The sequence below is a fragment of the Halichoerus grypus genome, chromosome 15, assembly GCF_964656455.1.
Source record: "Halichoerus grypus chromosome 15, mHalGry1.hap1.1, whole genome shotgun sequence".
Taxonomy (NCBI): domain Eukaryota; kingdom Metazoa; phylum Chordata; class Mammalia; order Carnivora; family Phocidae; genus Halichoerus; species Halichoerus grypus.
In genome coordinates, this window is record NC_135726.1 from 14,067,316 (window position 1) to 14,087,165 (window position 19,850).

Here is a 19,850-nt window from a genome sequence, read left to right on the forward strand (position 1 = left end):
TCACTTCCGCCCTTATTAAACATGACCGACCTCCTCCCCTCACCTTCCCTCTCCTCTTGCCTTTCAGACTAACTGTGATTGGTCGCGAGGAGACTCGGAAGTGTCTCTGAGCCGAGTCCCAGAGGAGGACACTCTAGCCTTGAGTGCTTGGTCGCTTTTTGTCCCACAACCGGAGCGGGGAATCGGCGTTTTCCGGGCTGCACTCGATGGTATCTTTGGACAGATAGAGGGGATCGCGCAAGGTATTATGGGACAATAATGGCCGCGTTTAAGGTTTATGTCTGGATCTCTAAGGCGGTCTGAGTGAGGGGTGGTGGTGCCGGCGCCCCAGAATCTGGGACAGAAGGTCCCGAGAGTCGGGCTTGGTGAGGTGAGTGCCCCTTATTCCTTCCTGACCTGCCCTTCGCCAATCATGGCAGCTCCAGGCGGGGGATATCGGTCCTTCGCTCAGGTTCCTGCCCGGGTTTGCGAAGTCTCGTCCCTGTCACCCAACTTGCCTTTCTCACCTTAGGGATGCTGCGCCGCTCAGGCCTTCTCCATCCTTTCTCCTTGATCTGGTCAGATCCTGCTGCTTGGCGCGGCCTCACGGAGGTGCGAGGATGCTGTCCAGGGGTCACCCTGCACCCTTCCTCAGGCTTCTGCATTAGTCTCCTCCCAGGCAGAGGCCGAGCCCAAGTAGGGATCCCGTGCCTTCCTTTTCTCCGTCATAGTGGTATCTTTACTAGGTGATCTCATCTACTAGAAGCTCAGGATTTTTGTCTGTTTTGTCCTCTGTTCTGTTCCTATTGCCCGAAACAGCAACTGGCTCACGGAAGGCAGTCAATGAAAAATTGTTGAATGAGTAAATCTAGTTTTTCTAAAAGAAAAAAATTTTTTTATCCTATGTGGCTTCTTTGTCATTTATCATTCTCCAGAATCCAGCCCCTTAACGTGTTATTTGTTCTCAGCAGCTAATTAACTCTTGTCAGATCAGATGCCTTATCCTGGGTTGTTGGTATGTTCCTTTGCTGTCTCTAGAAATGTTTGGCTTCCCATTCTCCGTTCGTCAGTTTAAATTCATTCATCCATTTATTCATCAAACGTTTATTTTGCTAGGCACTGGGCACAGCAACAGCAAGGCAGACAAGGTTCTCTTTTTCCCATTATAGGAGTATATTTTCTAGTTCAGACTACTGCTGACCAGAACACATACGTGTTTACCTTCTTATTTAGATTTCCTCACATGCACACAGATGTCACCAATATGCAGCTCTCCCTTTTCTCTTCTGCCTGATGGCATTTTTCAAAATGCAACTCTTGTGTCTATGTTCATATTATGTGTCCAGTCTGTTTGGCGTTATTTCTCTATAGAGCCGTGCATGTTAAATAGAGCTGGGCAAAGCATTCTGGATTCCGGTGGTACCCTGCACCTTGACCGTTCCTTTGCTTCACTGACTTGTTGAAAGGGGAATTATCCAAGCACGCAGAAATCAGTGTATGTTTATAAGTGAATGGTGTGTAATGGGAGGTAAAGAGGAATTTGTTACAAGTTGAGTGCCGGAAAATCTTACAGTCACCTTAATACTTTCAGGAACACCATTTCATAACGAAACCTAGTGTTTCTCATCAATATTTTTGGTGAACGTGGATTGTCATTAAATAGATTTCAACTGCTGTGAGGTAATTCTTTTCTACAACCACAACTGGTTCCAATAAAGCCATTAATGAATGGATCACATCCATGGTAGCCTTATACCCCAATCTGCCTACTCTACTGTACCTGTAGTTTAAAGGGAGGGAGAAGTAGAACAACTCAGGTAGAAAATGTTGAGCCCCAATTGGTATATAGGAGCACAGCAAGTAAAATAATGTAACACCTTTATGTAACACTATATATTTACAGAGTGCTTTCACATACACTCTAGTGTTTGATTCTCACAATAGCTCCATGGATTAGGTAAAGCAAAAAGTATTTCTGTTTTACAGATATAGAAATTATGCCTAACCAAATATTAATTTTTCTGCTTACAATCATACAAGTAGAAAATGTCAAAAGCTTGCATTCTAATTGAGGATTTGGACTTAAAATCTTGTGGTGTTTCCCCTACAGTCCCTTTCTAGATGCTATGATGTTCTAGCAAGTGTCCCTTAGTGAGGTCTGTTCTTGCCTGGATGATACCGTCTTGGATCCTGGTGTTTGGTGGGTGTGTGAGTGTGTGTGTGTGTGTGTGTCTATTTCTGATGTGTGTTGGGGTGGGAGTCGGAGGATCTTTTGAGATTGTCATTGACTTAATGGAAAGGTCTTGGTAAGAGGTAGCTAAACAAAGCTTGGTCTTGATGGGGAGTTAGCCCCCTGAATATACTTCTAACTACAGTTATCCTGGGTTATAGCAGAGTTGAACCTTCTCTTACCTCCAGTACAAAATGGGTTGTCTCCCTTCCACAGACATCCCAGAGTCTGTCATGGAGGACACCAGCGAGGATGCCTCCATCCATCGATTGGAAGGCAGTGATCTGGACTCTCAGGTTGGCGGTCTTATTTGCAAGACCAAAAGTGCAGCCAGTGAGCAGCATGTTTTCAAGGCCCCTGCCCCCCGCCCTTCATTGCTGGGACTGGACTTGTTAGCTTCCCTGAAACGAAGGGAGCGAGAGGAGAAGGACGATGGGGAGGACAAGAAGAAGTCCAGAATCTCTTCCTACAAGGACTGGGAGGAGAGCAAGGATGACCAGAGGGATGCTGAGGAGGAGGGCAGTGACCAAGCTGGCCGACATAGCCGAAAAGACAGGTAAGGGCTTTAGGATGGGTTGACGCAAAGGGAACGAGAATGGCGGCCAGAAAATAACATCGCGTGTTTATTTCTGTTTTCTTGTTGGATATGTAGACCTTTATGATTTTATTATGATTCTGTAGTATCTAAGGTGGATAGGAATTGGTGTTTTCTTCAGATTTGTGGGGAACAGTCAAAGGTGACTAAAGAGAGGATGGGGGTTAGAAGTGTTTTGGGTTGTTGCCATAAGTAAGCCTGTCGGGAGATAAAGTGGAAAAGGACAGGTCAGCCAGCCAGAGGTCTGGGGGCAAGGGTTTTCTCCTATAGAAGGGTCTTTTACTAGTTGCCCTCCCTGTTTCAGACATTATCGATCTGCTCGGGTAGAGACTCCATCCCATCCTGGTGGTGTGAGTGAAGAGTTTTGGGAACGCAATCGGCAGAGAGAGCGGGAGCGGCGGGAACATGGTGTCTATGCCTCGTCCAAAGAAGAAAAGGATCGGAAGAAAGAGAGATCACGGGATCGAGACTGTGACCGCAAGAGAGACAGAGGTAACCGGTCGGCGTAGTTCCTGTAGCCTGTTAAACATTTGAATTAACATGTCAGCCTCTTTCCTATTGCAGGAGTTTTTCTAATGCCCCATAATTAGGGAGCCCTGTTGGTTTTGATTGTGTCAGGATTGGGAATAGCAGGCAGCTTAAGAACTGTTACTTGCAACAAAGCTGCTTTGCTTGAGTGTGTGGTCCTCATTTTATTACAATTGGTGGTAAAGGTGATAACGGGTGATATGTATAAGAAATCAGAATTTACAGCAGTTTTGGTGAAAGAGAAAGGACAGTGCTGGGGAGCAAAGCTAGACATAAAATCCAACGCTGGTTTTGCTCAGTATGGTTGTAAGTTTTATAGTTTATAGACTTGTAACTATTAAACAGCTATTCACTGTAGACTTATAACTATTGTTTTTTGAATTCTTGCAGGAAAATAACTGTTACTGTGAGTTTGAAACTTTCTAGCCAGTAACTATTTTTTCCCCTTGAAAGAATGGGGATATGTGAGTTCAGGAGCCCATGGATCGCATTAGAGCAGTGCAGGTTGCACCTGTGAGTGAGTGGGGAGGCCTGTACTTTCTCTAGGGTGAAGACGGGTGGAAGTTAGGATGCGACACATAGATCCTAAGCTCTGTGTGTGGCTCTTGACAGATGAGCGGGATAGAAGCAGACACAGCAGCAGATCCGACCGAGATGGAGGGTCAGAGCGCAGTAGAAGAAATGAACCAGAGAGCCCGAGACACCGACCTAAAGGTAGACTGAGCTGTCACTTAGGGTGACTTGTGAGGGATCGAGTGTGTAAAAGGTGGGGTGAGCGAATCCCGTCCTCAGTTGATTTGCTGTGGGTAGAGTCAGAATTGCTGATTCCACCGTGAACTTCTTGGAATATTTGGTTCTGAGTCAGGTGGGGAGGCCCTGGACCTGTCGAGATGGATCTGCTCCTTTAAGCTGATGGGCTGGTTGGCTGAATGGCCAGTTTGCCAAATGGCAGGAAAGAATAGGGAGCTGGGGAAGAGGATTTATTAAAAATAATCATTTATATCTAAGAGTAGTATGTTTGCTGAGAGAAATTGGCTGTTCCTTCAACACACTTAAAAAAAAAAAAAAGAAAAATGTTATAAACCCATGAAAACTGGACCATTAAAATCCAGGTATCTTTAAAAACTGTCCAAACCATGTTAAATCTGTTACAGATAGTTACGTGTTACAAACAGATATAAAGTTTATACTTTATAAAGAAATTTGGGGAATTGACTCTTGGCTGATAGCTCTAGAGCCGTGTCCTGGTTAAGTTAGATGTTTCCTGTGGTTATGTTCTTTGTGGCCCCAGATGCAGCTACCCCGTCAAGGTCTACCTGGGAGGAAGAGGACAGTGGCTATGGCTCCTCAAGGCGCTCGCAGTGGGAATCGCCCTCCCCAACGCCTTCCTATCGGGATTCTGAGCGGAGCCATCGACAGTCCAGTCGCGATCGGGATAGGTGATGTTCTGGACAGAGCAGCCCGGTTTCTCTGGGTGGCTGGCACAGGGTGGACGTGAGGAGGGCAAAGGGATCTGGGCTGGGAGAGCAGATGGCAGCTGGGGGACATGTCTCAGCTTAGTGACTGCCCAGTGATGCTGGTGATACTGTTGCCCAGGTCTGTGAGGAGCAGGTATTCAGATGACACACCTCTGCCAACCCCCTCCTACAAATACAACGAGTGGGCCGATGACAGAAGACACCTGGGGTCCACGCCCCGTCTGTCCAGGGGCCGAGGTAAGGCAGGCAGGGAGGAGGAGGCAGGAAAGCAGGATGGCTCGTCCCGCTGAGGCCGAGCAAAGCTGAACTCTGGAGCGGTGGAGCTCTGCAGGGCTGTTGGTGGCCGCTGGGGGTAAGCTGGGGTCATTGGGACTGACCTTCTACGTGTTCTCCTTCAGGAAGACGTGAAGATGGCGAAGAGGGAATTTCGTTTGACACAGAAGAGGAACGGCAGCAATGGGAGGATGACCAGAGGGTAAAAGCTTGACATCTTTGAGGGGCTGAACGAGGGGCGGTGGCCCTCCGTAGGCGAGTGGGCAATGAGTGACGCTCCAGTGGAAGTGGACTTTGATGACGGAGGGTAACACGGGGCAGTCTCGGGAGCTGAGCCCTATTCAGTCCCGAAGCCCTGGAATCTTTACGGAGGCACAGGCTCAGTGGTGACACTTCCCACCGGATGCAGGGCTGGCCTCACTTTTTAGTTAAGTGCTTGTGCCACCGTGTGGTAGACATAAGAAGTGCCGTCGCGAGTCAGTCCCCGTAGTTCTCTAGAAGGCTCCCCGTCCAGCAGGGCGGCCCTTCCCCGGCCCTGTCATCGCAGCAGTGACTTCGCAGACATCTCTTCTCGGGCCTTGTCCTTCTCGTAAGCTCCATCTGTCCCTTGTTCTCATTGCTGTGTCCCCTGTGCTGCAGCAAGCGGACCGGGATTGGTACATGATGGACGAGGGATACGACGAGTTCCACAATCCCCTGGCCTACTCCTCCGAGGATTACGTGAGAAGGCGGGAGCAGCACCTGCATAAACAGAAGCAGAAGCGCATTTCGGCTCAGCGGAGGCAGATCAACGAGGTGGGCTGCCCACAGGAGTCGGAGCCGACTCAGCCGGAGTCGGGGGCGCGTGGTGGCGGCACAGCTCGCCTCCCTGTTGCCGCCGTACCGGCTGTCGCCGCCGTACCGGCTGTCGCTGTACCTCCGGAGGCAGAGGCGGGGTGGGCGTGGAACCTTTCCGCAGCTTCAGATAAACTCCCAACTCCTAACTTCTTTCTTTTGCAGTCCTTCCTCGAGGGCTGCCGTGGATGGGAAGTGATAGGGTGGGTCCTGGCTCTGTGTTCTTTGTGTCTCTGAGTGGGGCTGGCGACACTCGCCCTGTGTCTGTCCGTATAGAGGTTCTGACTTAGATATCAAGGGCTGCTGCTTGGAAAAAATACTGCAGGTGATTTGGGATCAGGGACTCTGCTTTCTAAGGAGCTGCAGGGTATGGAGGCCTGGGACGCGTCTGTGGCGTCCCCTGGCCCTTCTGTCAGGACCTGATGGGTGGACTTCCCGGTGACCTTTCGGGATGCCTTTTGGCCACAGGCTGAGTGTGCCTCCCGTTGTGTTGTCACAGGATAACGAGCGCTGGGAGACCAACCGCATGCTCACCAGCGGGGTGGTCCATCGGCTGGAGGTGGACGAGGACTTCGAGGAGGACAGCGCGGCCAAGGTGCACCTCATGGTGCATAACCTGGTTCCTCCCTTTCTGGACGGGCGCATTGTCTTCACCAAGCAGGTGAGGCCCCCGGGGCCCGAGAGAAACCAGCTTAGATAGAACTGAAGTGAACAAAGGAAAAAGGGGGAAAAAAGGCCCCCCGCCTGATAGGGTAGCAGTCTGTTCCATTTACTGGGGCTGCTATGAAGTGGACCTTCCTGTTGAGTTTAACCATTAGTGGGGAACTTCTCTTTTTCCTCAACTTCTGCAGCCAGAGCCCGTGATTCCAGTCAAGGATGCCACTTCGGACCTGGCCATTATTGCTCGAAAAGGCAGTCAAACAGTGCGGAAGCACAGGGAGCAGAAGGAACGCAAAAAGGTTGGTTTCCTGTCATTTGGGGCTGGGGAGTTTCTGTTGTGGGTTGTTTTTTTTTGGGGGGGGGGTCTTTGTTTTTTCTTTTTAGAAATTGTGTTAGATCTCACAGATAGGGTTCCTTTTGGAAGTTCGAGGGAACTCACAGAGCAAGAAAGAGCTGTTGGAGGAGGGCATTGTGTTCCTCCACCAGGGCCTTACTGAAGACAACCGCAGGGCCCGATGCTTGGGGAGCTTGAGGTTGAAATGGGGAAGCAGGCTCAGTGCCACTGCTGCCTTGTGGGAGTTTACCACCTGCTGGATGAAGCGTCTTGTCAAGTGGGATTGACTTTCCATTGACCACAGTCGTGTTACACGATGGGGCCGACTTACGTTTTGTAATTTTTTTCAGGCTCAACACAAACACTGGGAGCTGGCTGGAACCAAGCTAGGAGATATCATGGGTGTCAAAAAAGAGGAAGAGCCAGATAAAGCTATGACAGAAGACGGTAAAGTGGACTATAGGTAGGAGTCTTGGTCAGCACTGGGCTGTCTCCAAAGACTGGTGCCCTCCAGGACACTTGCTGGCGAACGGATAGAATTTGTGGTTTGTGAATAGGAAAGTCATGTCGCTTTGGGTCTTCTGGTCCCTTCTGGTCCCTTCCTCCTGGTCTTTCTCTCCTACCGTCTTCAGCTTTTCCTCGATATTAGTCCTGCCACCACTGCTGCCGTTGTAAGCACAACCCTGCCCTGCCGGCATTAAACAGCTCACACATACTCGCGCCCTCACGACAGTCCCATGTGGGTAGGTGCTCTCCTTCCCATGTCCCGTGTGCAGAGCAGGAGGCCCAGGGAGGTTAAGTAGCTGGTTTGAGGTCATCCAGATAATAAATGGTGGTGTGATGATGAGACCCGGATAGCGGAGCTTTGGAGCCCAGCCGCTCTGCGTAAGTGCATTTCAGATGTTCAGTATTAGAAGGTGGGCTTTGCCCCCTTAGGTTTCAGTTTAATGGAAGGAGGAACTACTTTTAACAGGGGTTTGAAAATAGAAAGGATTGTCTTATCAGAGAGTGACATCCCTGTTCATAGAGATATTTAAGCAGATGGCAGAGAGCTGCTTATTGGGGTTCCCACCGTGGGTAGATGGCTGGACTCAAATGTCCCTCGCCAGTCTCCTCCTCTGAACATTCTAAAGTCTTGTCGAACCAGCATCCAAGTGAATAGTTCTCTGCACTCCTGTGAGAAATGACCCAAATCAGGAGTCGGTACTACCGGTCAGTCCTTGTTAGCTTGTAATTAATGTAATCACTTAGGCATTGACTGTTAGCCGACCAGGAGTGACGGTGAGACCAGAAATACCGCTGGCAGAGCGTGGGGTGGGCCTGCCAGGGGACAAGTCTCTCGTGGGGAGGACGGGTGGCGGAGGTGTGGCCTTCGGCACCACCGAACCGCTCTCTCTTTGCTGTGCAGTCTGGGGAGACTCACGTAGTACTTCTGAGTCTAGGCCTATGTGCATGTGTCAGATATTTGCGTGCTTCCAGTAGAAGCTGTTGGTCAATACTCAGTGGGTGTGTTTGTTCTCATAATTCTTTGAAAATGAAGCTGTTCAGACTATGCCATCCTGCCCAGAGCAGAGGGTAGAGGTCTGAGCCTGGTCAGGACTCTGCAGCCTCGCCTCCTCCTTTTAGCCCTTCACGCTTCGTGCAGAAATCAACACCCCCCAGTACTCTGTACAAGATCACGACCCAGTGATTTCAGCTCCTCTTTAGGGCCGAGATTTGGCCTGTTTGCTAATCTGAACTCCTGTGAGTCATACCAAGCCCTGTTTGACCTGAGGCTGCTGGGTATGTTGTGGATGATGGCTTCTCAGACAGCAGTGCCAGTTCCTGGGGCCAGAGGAGATGAGGAGCATCTCAGATTACCTGGCTGCACTGGGGTCTCAGAGACTTCTTGCATCTTGTTGAGGTGGTTCTCGTTCTTGGGTGTTGGAAGAAGGGCAGGAACCCCGTCAGGAAGAACAATGTGGGAAATTGTGCAGGGTGCTTAGGCTGCTGTGTGTTCTCAGGACAGAGCAGAAGTTTGCAGATCACATGAAGAAAAAGAGCGAAGCCAGCAGCGAATTTGCCAAAAAGAAGTCTATTCTGGAGCAGCGGCAGTACCTGCCCATCTTTGCTGTGCAGCAAGAACTGCTGACTATCATTAGGTAATTCCTTCCTGGGGCCTGGGAGGACCACGAGGGAACAGGGCTCCCCTTTGTCCCTTGGGTTGACTCAGTCGCTCTTTTGTTTTGGGGCGCTGCATCTGATGGGGAAGACAAAGAATTTTTTCTTATGTGACATAAGCAGGCAAAACAGCATTGCTTTGTTAGAGTTCACTTCTTTAAACCCCACTGTCTTCGAGACTTTCTAGAAGATGTCTCGGTTCTGGGCCGTTTTCCCAGGGAAGCCCACCTTTCTAAGCAGGCGTGCTCCTTGCCTAGCTAGATGTGGGCACAGGAGGTGCCCTGTCCTGTTGGAGGCTCACAGGAGGCTGGCCTTCCACTCAGCCCGCCTTGCCCTTCGTGTTCTCTCCCTTGTAGAGATAACAGCATTGTGATCGTGGTTGGAGAGACAGGGAGTGGTAAGACCACTCAGCTGACACAGTACTTGCATGAAGACGGTTACACGGACTACGGGATGATCGGGTGCACCCAGCCTCGGCGTGTGGCTGCCATGTCTGTGGCCAAGAGAGTCAGTGAAGAAATGGGGGGAAACCTTGGTGAGGAGGTGAGTGGGCGTGCGGGCTGAGCCGTGCGGCTTCCGTCCATCTGAGCTGATCTGCTAAGGCCTGGACCCAGCATGGGTGTGCCAGGGCTTCTGAGCCCTTTCTCTCTGACCTTCAGGTGGGTTATGCCATCCGCTTTGAAGACTGCACGTCAGAAAACACTTTGATCAAATACATGACGGACGGGATCCTGCTCCGGGAGTCGCTCCGGGAAGCGGACCTGGATCACTACAGTGCCATCATCATGGACGAGGCCCATGAGCGCTCCCTCAACACTGATGTGCTCTTTGGGCTGCTCCGGGAGGTGAGTGAAAGCTGTGGGGTACAGTCCGTCTGCACCCCTGGGGCTTTGAGCAGCGCGCCGTTTGTAGTTAGTGACCCAGGTGCTCCAGGCGGGCTGGGCTCTCGCCTGGGAGGCTGAGGGGGGCCTCTGACAGGCCAGAGTGTCCCCTGAGGCCTCCAGGTTGCCAGGGTCAGACCTGGTGTTGTAGTTCACTCTGTTCCTGCTCAGCTGAGTGAATCATGGTTCTTTTGGCTGTGGCTCCCTGGCTTCAGGCTTCAGCATTCTTAAGAGTCTAATGTGCCGCTCCGTCAGCTTCAGCCTGTTTCATTTGGGAGTAATGTTGGTCAGACTTGGGGGCGGGTGCCAAGGGTTCCAAATCTCTAGGGAAGCCTCAGACTGACCTCTTCTCTTAGGTGGTGGCTCGGCGTTCAGACCTGAAGCTCATTGTCACGTCAGCCACTATGGATGCAGAGAAATTTGCTGCCTTTTTTGGGAATGTTCCCATCTTCCACATCCCTGGTCGTACCTTCCCTGTTGACATTCTCTTCAGCAAGGTACCGAGGCCTCCTTTTTTGAACTGATCCTCACCTCTGATGAGAACCCATCTGGAGGGCAAGGGTTAGGGCACTGATTTGGGAGAGTTTTGTGGGTACCATGGGGCAGATGGTGCATCCTGCAGTTCTAGGGCTCAGAGATAAAGGGCTGTACCCTGGGGGAGGTTTACTTTTATTAGAGCAGAGGTGCAGGCAGGCCCATCTGTAGCCCTGAACGTCCACCCCCTGTGGCCCCACACCAGCGACTGGCCACTGGTTCCCAGAGGGGTGCCGGCCTGCACTTCCCTTGATACCTTTCCTCTGACCGTGACCCTGGCTGGTGTTGCAGACCCCACAGGAGGACTACGTGGAGGCCGCAGTGAAGCAGTCCTTACAGGTGCACCTGTCAGGGGCCCCTGGGGACATCCTTATCTTCATGCCTGGCCAAGAGGACATTGAGGTGTGTGACTTGGTCATGACTGTGATGAACGGGTAGTGTCCTGCCTGTGAGGGGCTCTGGTGTCTCATGGCTCCTCTCTCTGCCCTCAGGTGACCTCAGACCAGATTGTGGAACATCTGGAGGAACTGGAGAATGCACCTGCCTTGGCCGTGCTGCCCATCTACTCCCAGCTGCCGTCCGACCTCCAGGCTAAAATCTTCCAGAAGGTGTGTGACACCAAGAAAGTCTGTCCTGGGTCCCCACCTTTGGGTCTCCCTGGATTCTACCCAGGGGGGACAAGAGAGAGATGGTGTTACTTTTCTGGCAGGGGTGGGGGTGCTTTTTTCCCTGTGGAGTCTTTCCTACCTGCGGGCCTACAGCCTGCCCCCTGTACGTCCTGCCCGGCTCTAGGCTCCAGACGGCGTTCGGAAGTGTATCGTTGCCACCAACATTGCTGAGACGTCTCTGACTGTCGACGGCATCATGTTTGTTATTGACTCTGGTTATTGCAAATTAAAGGTAAAGGAAGACATGGGCGCTGGGGCCGTGGGCCGTCACCCACAGTAGCTCAGTCGGTGGGAGGGCAGGCCCTGGGTCCTCGGCCGGTGGTGCTATTTCAGAGGCTAACATTTGAGTGCTGATTTCACCATGCACTTGACTGATTTCATCCTTGTGATAACGCCACGAAGTAGATGATTTAATAACTCAATAGAGATCACAGAGCGATGTTTGTGGGGGACATTTCTTAAGGTTCCCGGCTTCAAAAGGACGGCTGCCTACGTTGCTAGAACACTATGCTCTGATGTGTAGCAGCCTGGGCTTGTCTGTCTTTGTCTCAGGGCTGCCGCCCTGTTGCGCCTTGCTCTCTCCTTCATCAGCTCTTTTCTGTCCCCTCCAAGGTCTTCAACCCCAGGATTGGCATGGATGCTCTGCAGATCTACCCCATCAGCCAGGCCAATGCCAACCAGAGGTCGGGGCGCGCTGGCAGGACGGGCCCAGGTCAGTGTTTCAGGTAGGAGCCCTGTGCTAGCCGGCCTTCTGGGGCGGTGCCGGGATGGCAGAGTGCGGAGCTGGGGCGGCGGGCACTGGACTGTGAGCCCGCACAGGGATGCCGGCCCCAGGATCCCTGAGGCTGGGCGCTGGTGGCCGGACTGCCACGTGTTGTTCTTCTCATCAGCAGCAGCCTTTGCAGGCAGCTGTGAGGTCTGAGCGGCTTTGGGTTTCCGGCAGCGCTGCGTGGCAGGCAGCCCCGCGTGGCAGGCAGCCCCGCGTGGCAGGCAGCGCCGCATGGCAGGCAGCGCTGTGTGGCAGGCAGCCCCGCGTGGCAGGCGCCCACACCGGAGCACAGCACACTTTGCTTCGAGGCGCCGGGAGAGTTGGGACAGTGTGGCTCCTCCACTGTGGGGATGCCCGTGCAAGCGCCAGGCCTGTCGGAGACTCAGCAGGGCCCGGTGCTCTCCCCGGCAGGCTCTACACCCAGAGCGCCTACAAGAACGAGCTCCTGACCACCACGGTGCCTGAGATCCAGAGGACCAACCTGGCCAACGTGGTGCTGCTGCTCAAGTCCCTCGGCGTGCAGGACCTGCTGCAGTTCCACTTCATGGACCCGCCGCCCGAGGACAACATGCTCAACTCCATGTATCAGCTCTGGATCCTAGGGGCCCTGGACAACACCGGTGCGTGGGCCCCAGCGGCCGGGAGAGACATGGGGTTCGCTCTCTCTTGACCTCACTGCGTCTCCTCAATGTCTGGATTTGCTCCTCTCCCAGGTGGTCTGACCTCGACGGGGCGGCTGATGGTGGAGTTCCCGCTGGACCCGGCGCTGTCCAAGATGCTGATTGTGTCCTGTGACATGGGCTGCAGCTCGGAGATCCTGCTCATCGTGTCCATGCTCTCCGTGCCGGCCATCTTCTACAGGCCCAAGGTGGGGACGTGGCGGCCACGCTTCTCTTGCCCCAGCGGGTGCAACTCGGGTGACAGGGCTTGAGGAAGGACTAGAGGGGACCGGTTTCTTTCTGTATCATTAACATGGGGTGGAGGGACAGGAGTTCAAAGAGTAATCTTGCTGTTTTCTGGTAAGCAGGTTGGGGTGAGGGAGAGCCTGGGCTAGATCAGGGGTTCTCAGAGAGTGATTTGGAAATTGACAAGAGCATTTGTTATCTTCTAGGACAGTTGTTTCAGAGCCCCCACATTTTAGAGTAAATATTTTGTCATAAGCTATGTTATTTTCCCTGTGTTGTCCAGGTAACATATCAATGTGTTTGAAGTTGTGTGTGCAGCCAGGTGCAGGGTCTTCTCAGCGGGCCTGGACTCCTTGTGCTCAGAGTAAAGGTCCTTTTTCCTTCCTAGGGCCGAGAGGAGGAGAGTGATCAGATCCGGGAGAAGTTTGCTGTCCCCGAGAGTGATCATTTGACCTACCTGAATGTCTACCTGCAGTGGAAGAATAATAATTACTCCACCATCTGGTGTAATGATCATTTTATCCATGCCAAGGCCATGCGGAAGGTAAGGGCAGTAGCTCAGGTGAGCAGGCTGTTGGGGTGAGGGGTGGTAGGGAGGAAGAGGCGGGCGCCATCCTTCTCTGCCCCGTGTCTTGCTCTAGGTCCGGGAAGTGCGGGCTCAGCTCAAGGACATCATGGTACAGCAGCGGATGAGCCTGGCCTCGTGTGGCACTGACTGGGACATCGTCCGGAAGTGTATCTGTGCCGCCTATTTTCACCAGGCAGCCAAGCTCAAGGTGAGCCCGGAGGAGCCTGGTTGCAGCTACTTCCTGGTCTGATAATTGTTTCAGGGCAAAGTTCTTTCTCATTGTCTAGTCCTGCAGATCTGGGCTTTCCCCACCACGGCAAGGGATGGAGTGGCTGCCCATGTGAGCCGCAATTTCTTGATGTGGCTACTGGTTTTGTCTCTTCCCTAGGGAATCGGGGAGTATGTGAATATCCGGACAGGGATGCCCTGCCACCTGCACCCCACCAGCTCCCTCTTTGGAATGGGCTACACCCCAGACTACATAGTGTATCACGAGCTGGTCATGACCACCAAGGTGAGTCTTTTCCGACAGAGCTGGCATGACATAGGCCTACCTCGCTGGGCCAGGCCTTTGTAACCCTTCATTGCTTTCCGGTGTGAGCTTTGAGCTCGGGAGACTCGAGGCCACATGTGTTGCTTTGAGGGGAGTTGAGATTGGTTTTCAGTTGGGTTTGGGGGAATCTTACGTAGAGTTAACCTTTAGTAGACAGTGACCTCAGCTGCGCCAGCGGGATTGTTCCCTGCTTCCTGCCTGGGATAAGCAACCCCTCTTGGTGTCATTAGAAGGGCTTTCTGAGGGGCTAGGCCTTTTCTCTTGGATACTAGGGGGCATGTTTTCAAGCATGGTGGAGGAATTTGAATGGGAGAAAGGATTAAAATTGCAGTGTCTGGGGCTTATGTCTGCCTTTTTCAGCCTCAGAGGGCTGGGGGTCAGGCCCTTCCCACATGGGTCCTAATTATGGAACTGCTGTGGGAAGGACAGGCCAAAGCACTGGTTCTTCTGTGACCACCACTTTGTGATCCTTCTGCCTGCAGGAGTACATGCAGTGTGTGACCGCTGTGGATGGAGAGTGGCTGGCGGAGCTGGGCCCCATGTTCTACAGTGTGAAACAGGCAGGAAAGTCTCGGCAGGTAAGCATCCTGCACTTGCCATGGAGGTTCTGCTTGCCTGTGGACCCATTTTCCCCTCAGCCTGATATTGAAGACATGTCATCATCTGACCGCTACCCTCTTACTTCTCTCTCAAACACAAAAGCTGTGATCGAGCCAGGTTGGTCTGTTAGATTTCCCCCGTCTGGGACGCCTGGGTGGCTCAGTCGCGTCTGCCTTCAGCTCAGGTCATGATCCCAGGGTCCTGGGATCGAGCCCCGCATCGGGCTCCCTGCTTGGCAGGAAGCCTGCTTCTCCCTCTCCCACTCCCCCTGCTTGTGTTCCCTCTCTCGCTATGTCTCTCTCTGTCAAATAAATAAAATCTTTAAAAAAAAAAAAAAAAGATTTCCCCCGTCTGCTCTGGTTGCTTGGTCTGCCTAGCGTTCTTTTTTTTTTTTTTTAAAGATTTTATTTATTTATTTAAAGAGAGAGCACAGAGCCTGATGCGGGACTTGATCCCATGACCCTGAGACCATGACCTGAGCTGAAATCAAGAGTTGGGCGCTTAACCAACTGAGTTACCCAGACCTTTAAAAAAACAAAACAAAACACCTTATTATTGAGAAGTGCAAATATTCATAAAAGTGTAAAAAACAGTATAGGGAGCCATCATGAATTTGTCACCTGCTCTCCATAATGATCAACATTGGTCAGTCTGGTTTGGCTTATTTCTACCCTCCTCCACACACTCCTTTTTTTTTTCCCGGAAGAATTTTAAAGCATATTTCAGACACATTATTTCACCAGTAAAAACTTGAGTAAGCATCTCTAAAAGGACTTACTTGTTTTTAAGATGTAATGTTTATGCCGTTGTTGCTTAACGGAATTAATCCTTAATGTTATCTAAGTCTCCAGTTCTTATTCATGTTTCTCCTTTTATCCCAAAGATAACTTTTTATGATTGATCTGCTTGGATTAGGATCCAAATATTACAATTAGTTGTTATATGTGTTAAGTCTTTTATTCTAGAACATGTTCTGCCCCCATTCTTTATTATGGTATTGATTTATCGGAGAAACCAGGTCACTTGTAGAATGTTCACATTCTGTATTTGGCCGATTGCTTTTTTGTGATGTCGTTTAACTTGTGTCTCTATCCCATGTTATTTCTACAAACTCATAATTAATCTCAAGGCCTGATAGGATTCAGGTTTAGCTGTTTTGGGCAAAGATGCATAAATGCATGTGGTGTTGGGAACATCCTTTTAGATGGTGTCAGGAAGGTAAGGTCTGGTGGTCCCACTTTTGGAAAGGATGCTGAGACTGGTCAGTGGTTCTGCCCAGTCCCTCCAGTAGAAGTTCTCTAGCCGCTACTCCATCTCCTCATGGTCTCACTGTCCGTGGACGGCCACCGCCTAGAGCTGGGATGCAGGGCTGCAGAAGGTGGCAGGGCTCTGGCTTCCCCTCTTGTCAGTACTGTCCGTGCTGGGCCTGCACACATCTTCCTTATGTGTGTTCTTCCCAGCCAGGTGGTCATGTCTTCCCAGTGTCCTGTACCTCCTGGCATCGCTGTGCACTTGGTAAGAGAGTGAAAGTGCTTACTGAATTGAGTGGAGTGCAGAGACATGACAGGGTTCAGACTGAATCGTGCAGTGTCTGGCTTGACTCAAGGAGGAGAACAGGCTTCGGCCTCAAAAGACAAGGCCGCCTTGGTGTTGGGGCAGGGAGCCATGTGGCCCTGGCTCTGGGAGCTGGCCCAGAGAACAGAGCGCCTGGCTTACGAGGCTTCCTCTCCTGCCGCTCCCTGGTACGTCTCCCTCTTTTCTAGGAGAACCGCCGACGGGCCAAAGAGGAAGCCTCTGCCATGGAGGAGGAGATGGCACTGGCTGAGGAGCAGCTGCGAGCCCGGCGGCAGGAGCAGGAAAAGCGCAGCCCCCTGGGCAGTGTCAGGTGAGCTTCGGCCTCGGGACCCCGGCTGGGATGGAGCCTGTCCGTGGGAGGTTCTGGGGACCAGCCCGAGAGACCAAGCAGACCCTGACGCAGGGTTGCGATCTAAGAGAAGTTGAGCGTAGGGCTGAATGGGGACAGAAATTGACCGGTCCCACATGGAGGCATGGGAGGAGTTCCAGACGCACTGTCACGGGTGGTGATACATCTGCCTGGTCACTGTCATGTTGTACTGAGGCCTGCGGTGGTCTGGAGAAGTTCCAGCTTCACTGACAAGCGAGGACTTGGAAATCATGGTGGGGATGGGAGGGGAGCCTTGGAGCCTTGGGCTTCTGTGTCTCTGCTGGTGCCCGAAGTTAGGTCAGACTTCACAGGTGAAGGGCACAGTTCTCCACAAGACTGCCTTCACGTCAGACACCAGCTGCGAGTTGGGGGGTTGCCAAAGGTCACTCTCACTTCTGACCAATTTGCTACAAATTTGGGGATCCCCGTGGACTCCTCCACATTCGATAATTTGCTAGAGTAACTCACAGAACTCAGGAAAGTACTCTTATTTACGATTACAATTTTATTATAGCCGAAGGATACAAATCAGAACCAGCCCAAGGGAGAGACACAGAGAGTGAGGTCTGCGACGGTCCCACATACGAAGCATTGGTTGTCCTCAGGGCTGCATTACCCTCCTGGCATGTTGGTGCGTGATAGTGTGCACAGAGCATTGCCAGCCAGGGAAGCCTCAGTGTCCAGAGCTTCGATGTCCAGAGTTTTATTGGGGTTTCATTCATGGGCATGAATGGTTGAGTAAGCATCCATGTGATTGACTCACTCTCTAGCCTCCTTCTTTCCGCAGAGGTTGGGCTGACCACGAGGCTCAAAGTACAGCCCTCATCCTGAATCATCTCGTTAGGAGAAATTACCAGATGTGGTCTGAGGGCCCACCAGGAGTAACAGAGACATTCAGTCCCTTGGGAAATCCCAAGGGTTTAGAGATTACCTCCCAGGACCTGGGGACAGGTGCATGGGTGGTTCATTGGTAGAATTCTCGCCTGCCAGGACCTGGGGACAAAGACCAGCTAGATTCTTTATTAGACAGGTGGAGTGGCAGCCTGGTGAGGTGGCTGGAAGACTACCTCCATAGCTCACTTAGTAGGTATGAAAGGGATTGTTAAAAAATCTATCCTTGGTGGATAGCAGAATGAGGTGATATTTTATTCTGCTCCCCATTACAAATGAGGACGGCAGCGGGGTTGGGAATGTATTGGGGGAGGAGACCCTTCAGTCCCAAAGCCTGCTCACATACCAGTTAGAAGCAGCAAGGCCTCGGGCTCCTCGTCCTCCTGTACATCCTGGTTGGAGTGAGCAGCAGCGTGATTCCTCATCCCTCCTTCTGTGTCTCCAGGTCTACAAAGATCTACACTCCAGGCCGGAAGGAGCAAGGGGAACCCATGACCCCTCGCCGCACGCCAGCCCGCTTTGGGCTCTGAGCTGAAGCTTTCCCTGCAGAGGATGCAGCCACGTATTGAGTCCTGAGCCCTGTGGCTAGAGCACCCGGGGCCTGCCACAAAACCCTTTCATCTGCGCGCTTTCATCTTTGTACATCATGGCCCCTGGGGGAAGGTCCTGCAGGGGCCAGCTCAGCAACAGAGGGAGGAGGAGCTCCTCACTGCAGGCAGGGGGTGCGGGGCAGCTGAGAGCTGCCAAGGCCGTGAGAGGGGGCCGGACCCATTGTATCCAAATAAACCATTCCTGGGACGCTTGGTATATAAATGACTTGGCCGTGACTATGGTTTTTTAAATTCTGTGTAAAGCAGCAAAATAGAGCTAGAGGGAATTGTAATTTGGTTATAATTCAGGATTTGGAAATAAATTTATTGTTTGTAAAATGTTATTGCATTTCAGACTGTTCCTTTTTCCCTCACTGCCCTAAATCACGTAATAAATAACAAAATGGGCAGGACTCCGACTTGACTTTCCTTGGGTGGGTCCTTCTAAAACCTCAGCTCGCCTTATTTCTGTTCTCCAGGTAGCGCCTCTCTGAGGAGGGTTGGCAGGGTGGGACGTAGCTGGCAGGGAAGGATAATGGCCTGGGGCCCTGGGCAGGCCAAACGCTGAGGGTGCCTTGCTCTTCCCCAGGCTGGTGGGCAGGGCAAGGCTGGCCAAATGGCCAAGTGGGAAGGAGGTGAGCAGCCGCGCACCCTCTGCCCTTCCCCAGGGGTGGGTTGGCTGCTGTATTGCTCAGAATGGCAGAAGTTTCTACTCTGCATGTGAAAGGGTGACGTATTGGCAAAAATAGCATAAAATATTGCTTATTGATTTTCACATAAAAGATGATCCTTGTTGGATCATCTAGTCCTTTCTCTTGTTAAGCAGCTTATATCTGCTGAGGTGGCTTTTTGGGTATTTGGCCCTTTGCATCACCCATGGCCCTTATTTTATGATCCCCTGTGGGGGGGGGGAGCTTCTGCCAGGCGTGCTGGTTGCAAGGTTCTGTGTTGGGGCTGAATCACTGATGGGCTTGGCCTGGGGCTCAGAAGCACCTTGATCCCAGGCCAGCGGTGCTCAGCTCCAGCCTCTTGGGTCATGCTGCTGACTATTACTTCTACTCCCTTTCTCACTTTGTTCCTGGGATGTGAGTTTAAAATTTAAGTCAGTTTTATGGATGAGTTTGGAAGCCTGGCTTTGCCAGCCAGCACCAGCTACCACCTCTACTTCCATTCTTTTTACCTCTAACTGCCTTTATTGGGAATTCAGGTAGAAACTGACTTTTCATGGCTCTGGAGTGAAGAGAGGGCTTCTGGCTGCTCGTCTGGGAAGGCTTCTAATCTTGGCACCGGGTTGGAGGGCTAGCAGAACGTGTCTACCTGCTCTGTGGAGAGAAGTAAGCTGGGTATGTGATCTACTTACAGACTTGGGCTAGGGAGGCAACAGAACAGGGCAAAAATTGAGGTTCCAGTGAATATGGCTTTGTTACTAACAAACAGGCTGTGACCATGGTCACGAACTTACCTTCAAGTTCCCTAGGTCACAAAAACGAAGCCAGAGGTTATAAAAACCATGGGTCAACCCAGCCTTCTCATTTAAAAACAAGGAACAGGGGCACCTGGGTGGCTCAGTCGGTTAAGCGTCTGCCTTCGGCTCAGGTCATGATCCCAGGGTCCTGAGTTCGAGCCCAACATCGGGTTCTCTGCTGCTCCCCCTGGTTGTGCTCTCTCTCTCCCTCTCTCTCTCCCTCTTTCTGTCAAATAAATAAATAAAATCTTAAAAAAAATAAAAATAAAAATAAAAACAAGGAACACCTGGCAAGGACACCTGACACATACAGGTGCCACAGGCTGTGTGGGGAGGATCCCTGCCCCCCAGCAACGCTTCCCGAATCTGTTGTGGTGTTGGGAATTCTGCACAAGAGTCTGTCTGGACCT

General features: G+C 51.8%; 2 protein-coding genes across 3 annotated transcripts in view; one reads left to right on the forward strand and one right to left on the reverse strand.

Moving 5' to 3' along the window:
• Nucleotides 1-644, reverse strand: part of TXNL4B (thioredoxin like 4B) — a 31,885-nt gene extending 31,241 nt beyond the window's left edge. Inside the window, exon 1 of the mRNA XM_036068642.2 lies at nt 507-644. The gene's annotated coding sequence lies outside the window, so the exon portion shown is untranslated. The remainder of the gene's footprint in view (nt 1-506) is intronic.
• On the forward strand, nt 21-18,319 carry DHX38 (DEAH-box helicase 38). Of its 2 annotated transcripts, none has more exons than XM_036068614.2 (27): nt 21-242; nt 2,426-2,765; nt 3,109-3,296; nt 3,945-4,046; nt 4,624-4,771; nt 4,929-5,047; nt 5,209-5,285; nt 5,723-5,878; nt 6,417-6,578; nt 6,769-6,876; nt 7,262-7,374; nt 8,915-9,052; nt 9,428-9,614; nt 9,731-9,916; nt 10,309-10,449; nt 10,778-10,888; nt 10,978-11,094; nt 11,279-11,386; nt 11,767-11,879; nt 12,335-12,543; nt 12,637-12,791; nt 13,217-13,372; nt 13,470-13,604; nt 13,785-13,910; nt 14,432-14,527; nt 16,313-16,434; nt 17,831-18,319. In XM_036068614.2, exons 2-27 carry the CDS (start codon nt 2,443-2,445, stop codon nt 17,913-17,915), a joined length of 3,681 nt encoding a protein of 1,226 aa, XP_035924507.1. In that variant the 5' UTR covers nt 21-242; nt 2,426-2,442; the 3' UTR covers nt 17,916-18,319. The 2 variants fall into 2 exon arrangements, with proteins under 2 accessions (XP_035924507.1, XP_035924506.1); XM_036068613.1 differs by having other exon boundaries at nt 231-370.
• The last annotated feature ends 1,531 nt before the right edge of the window (nt 18,320-19,850 follow it).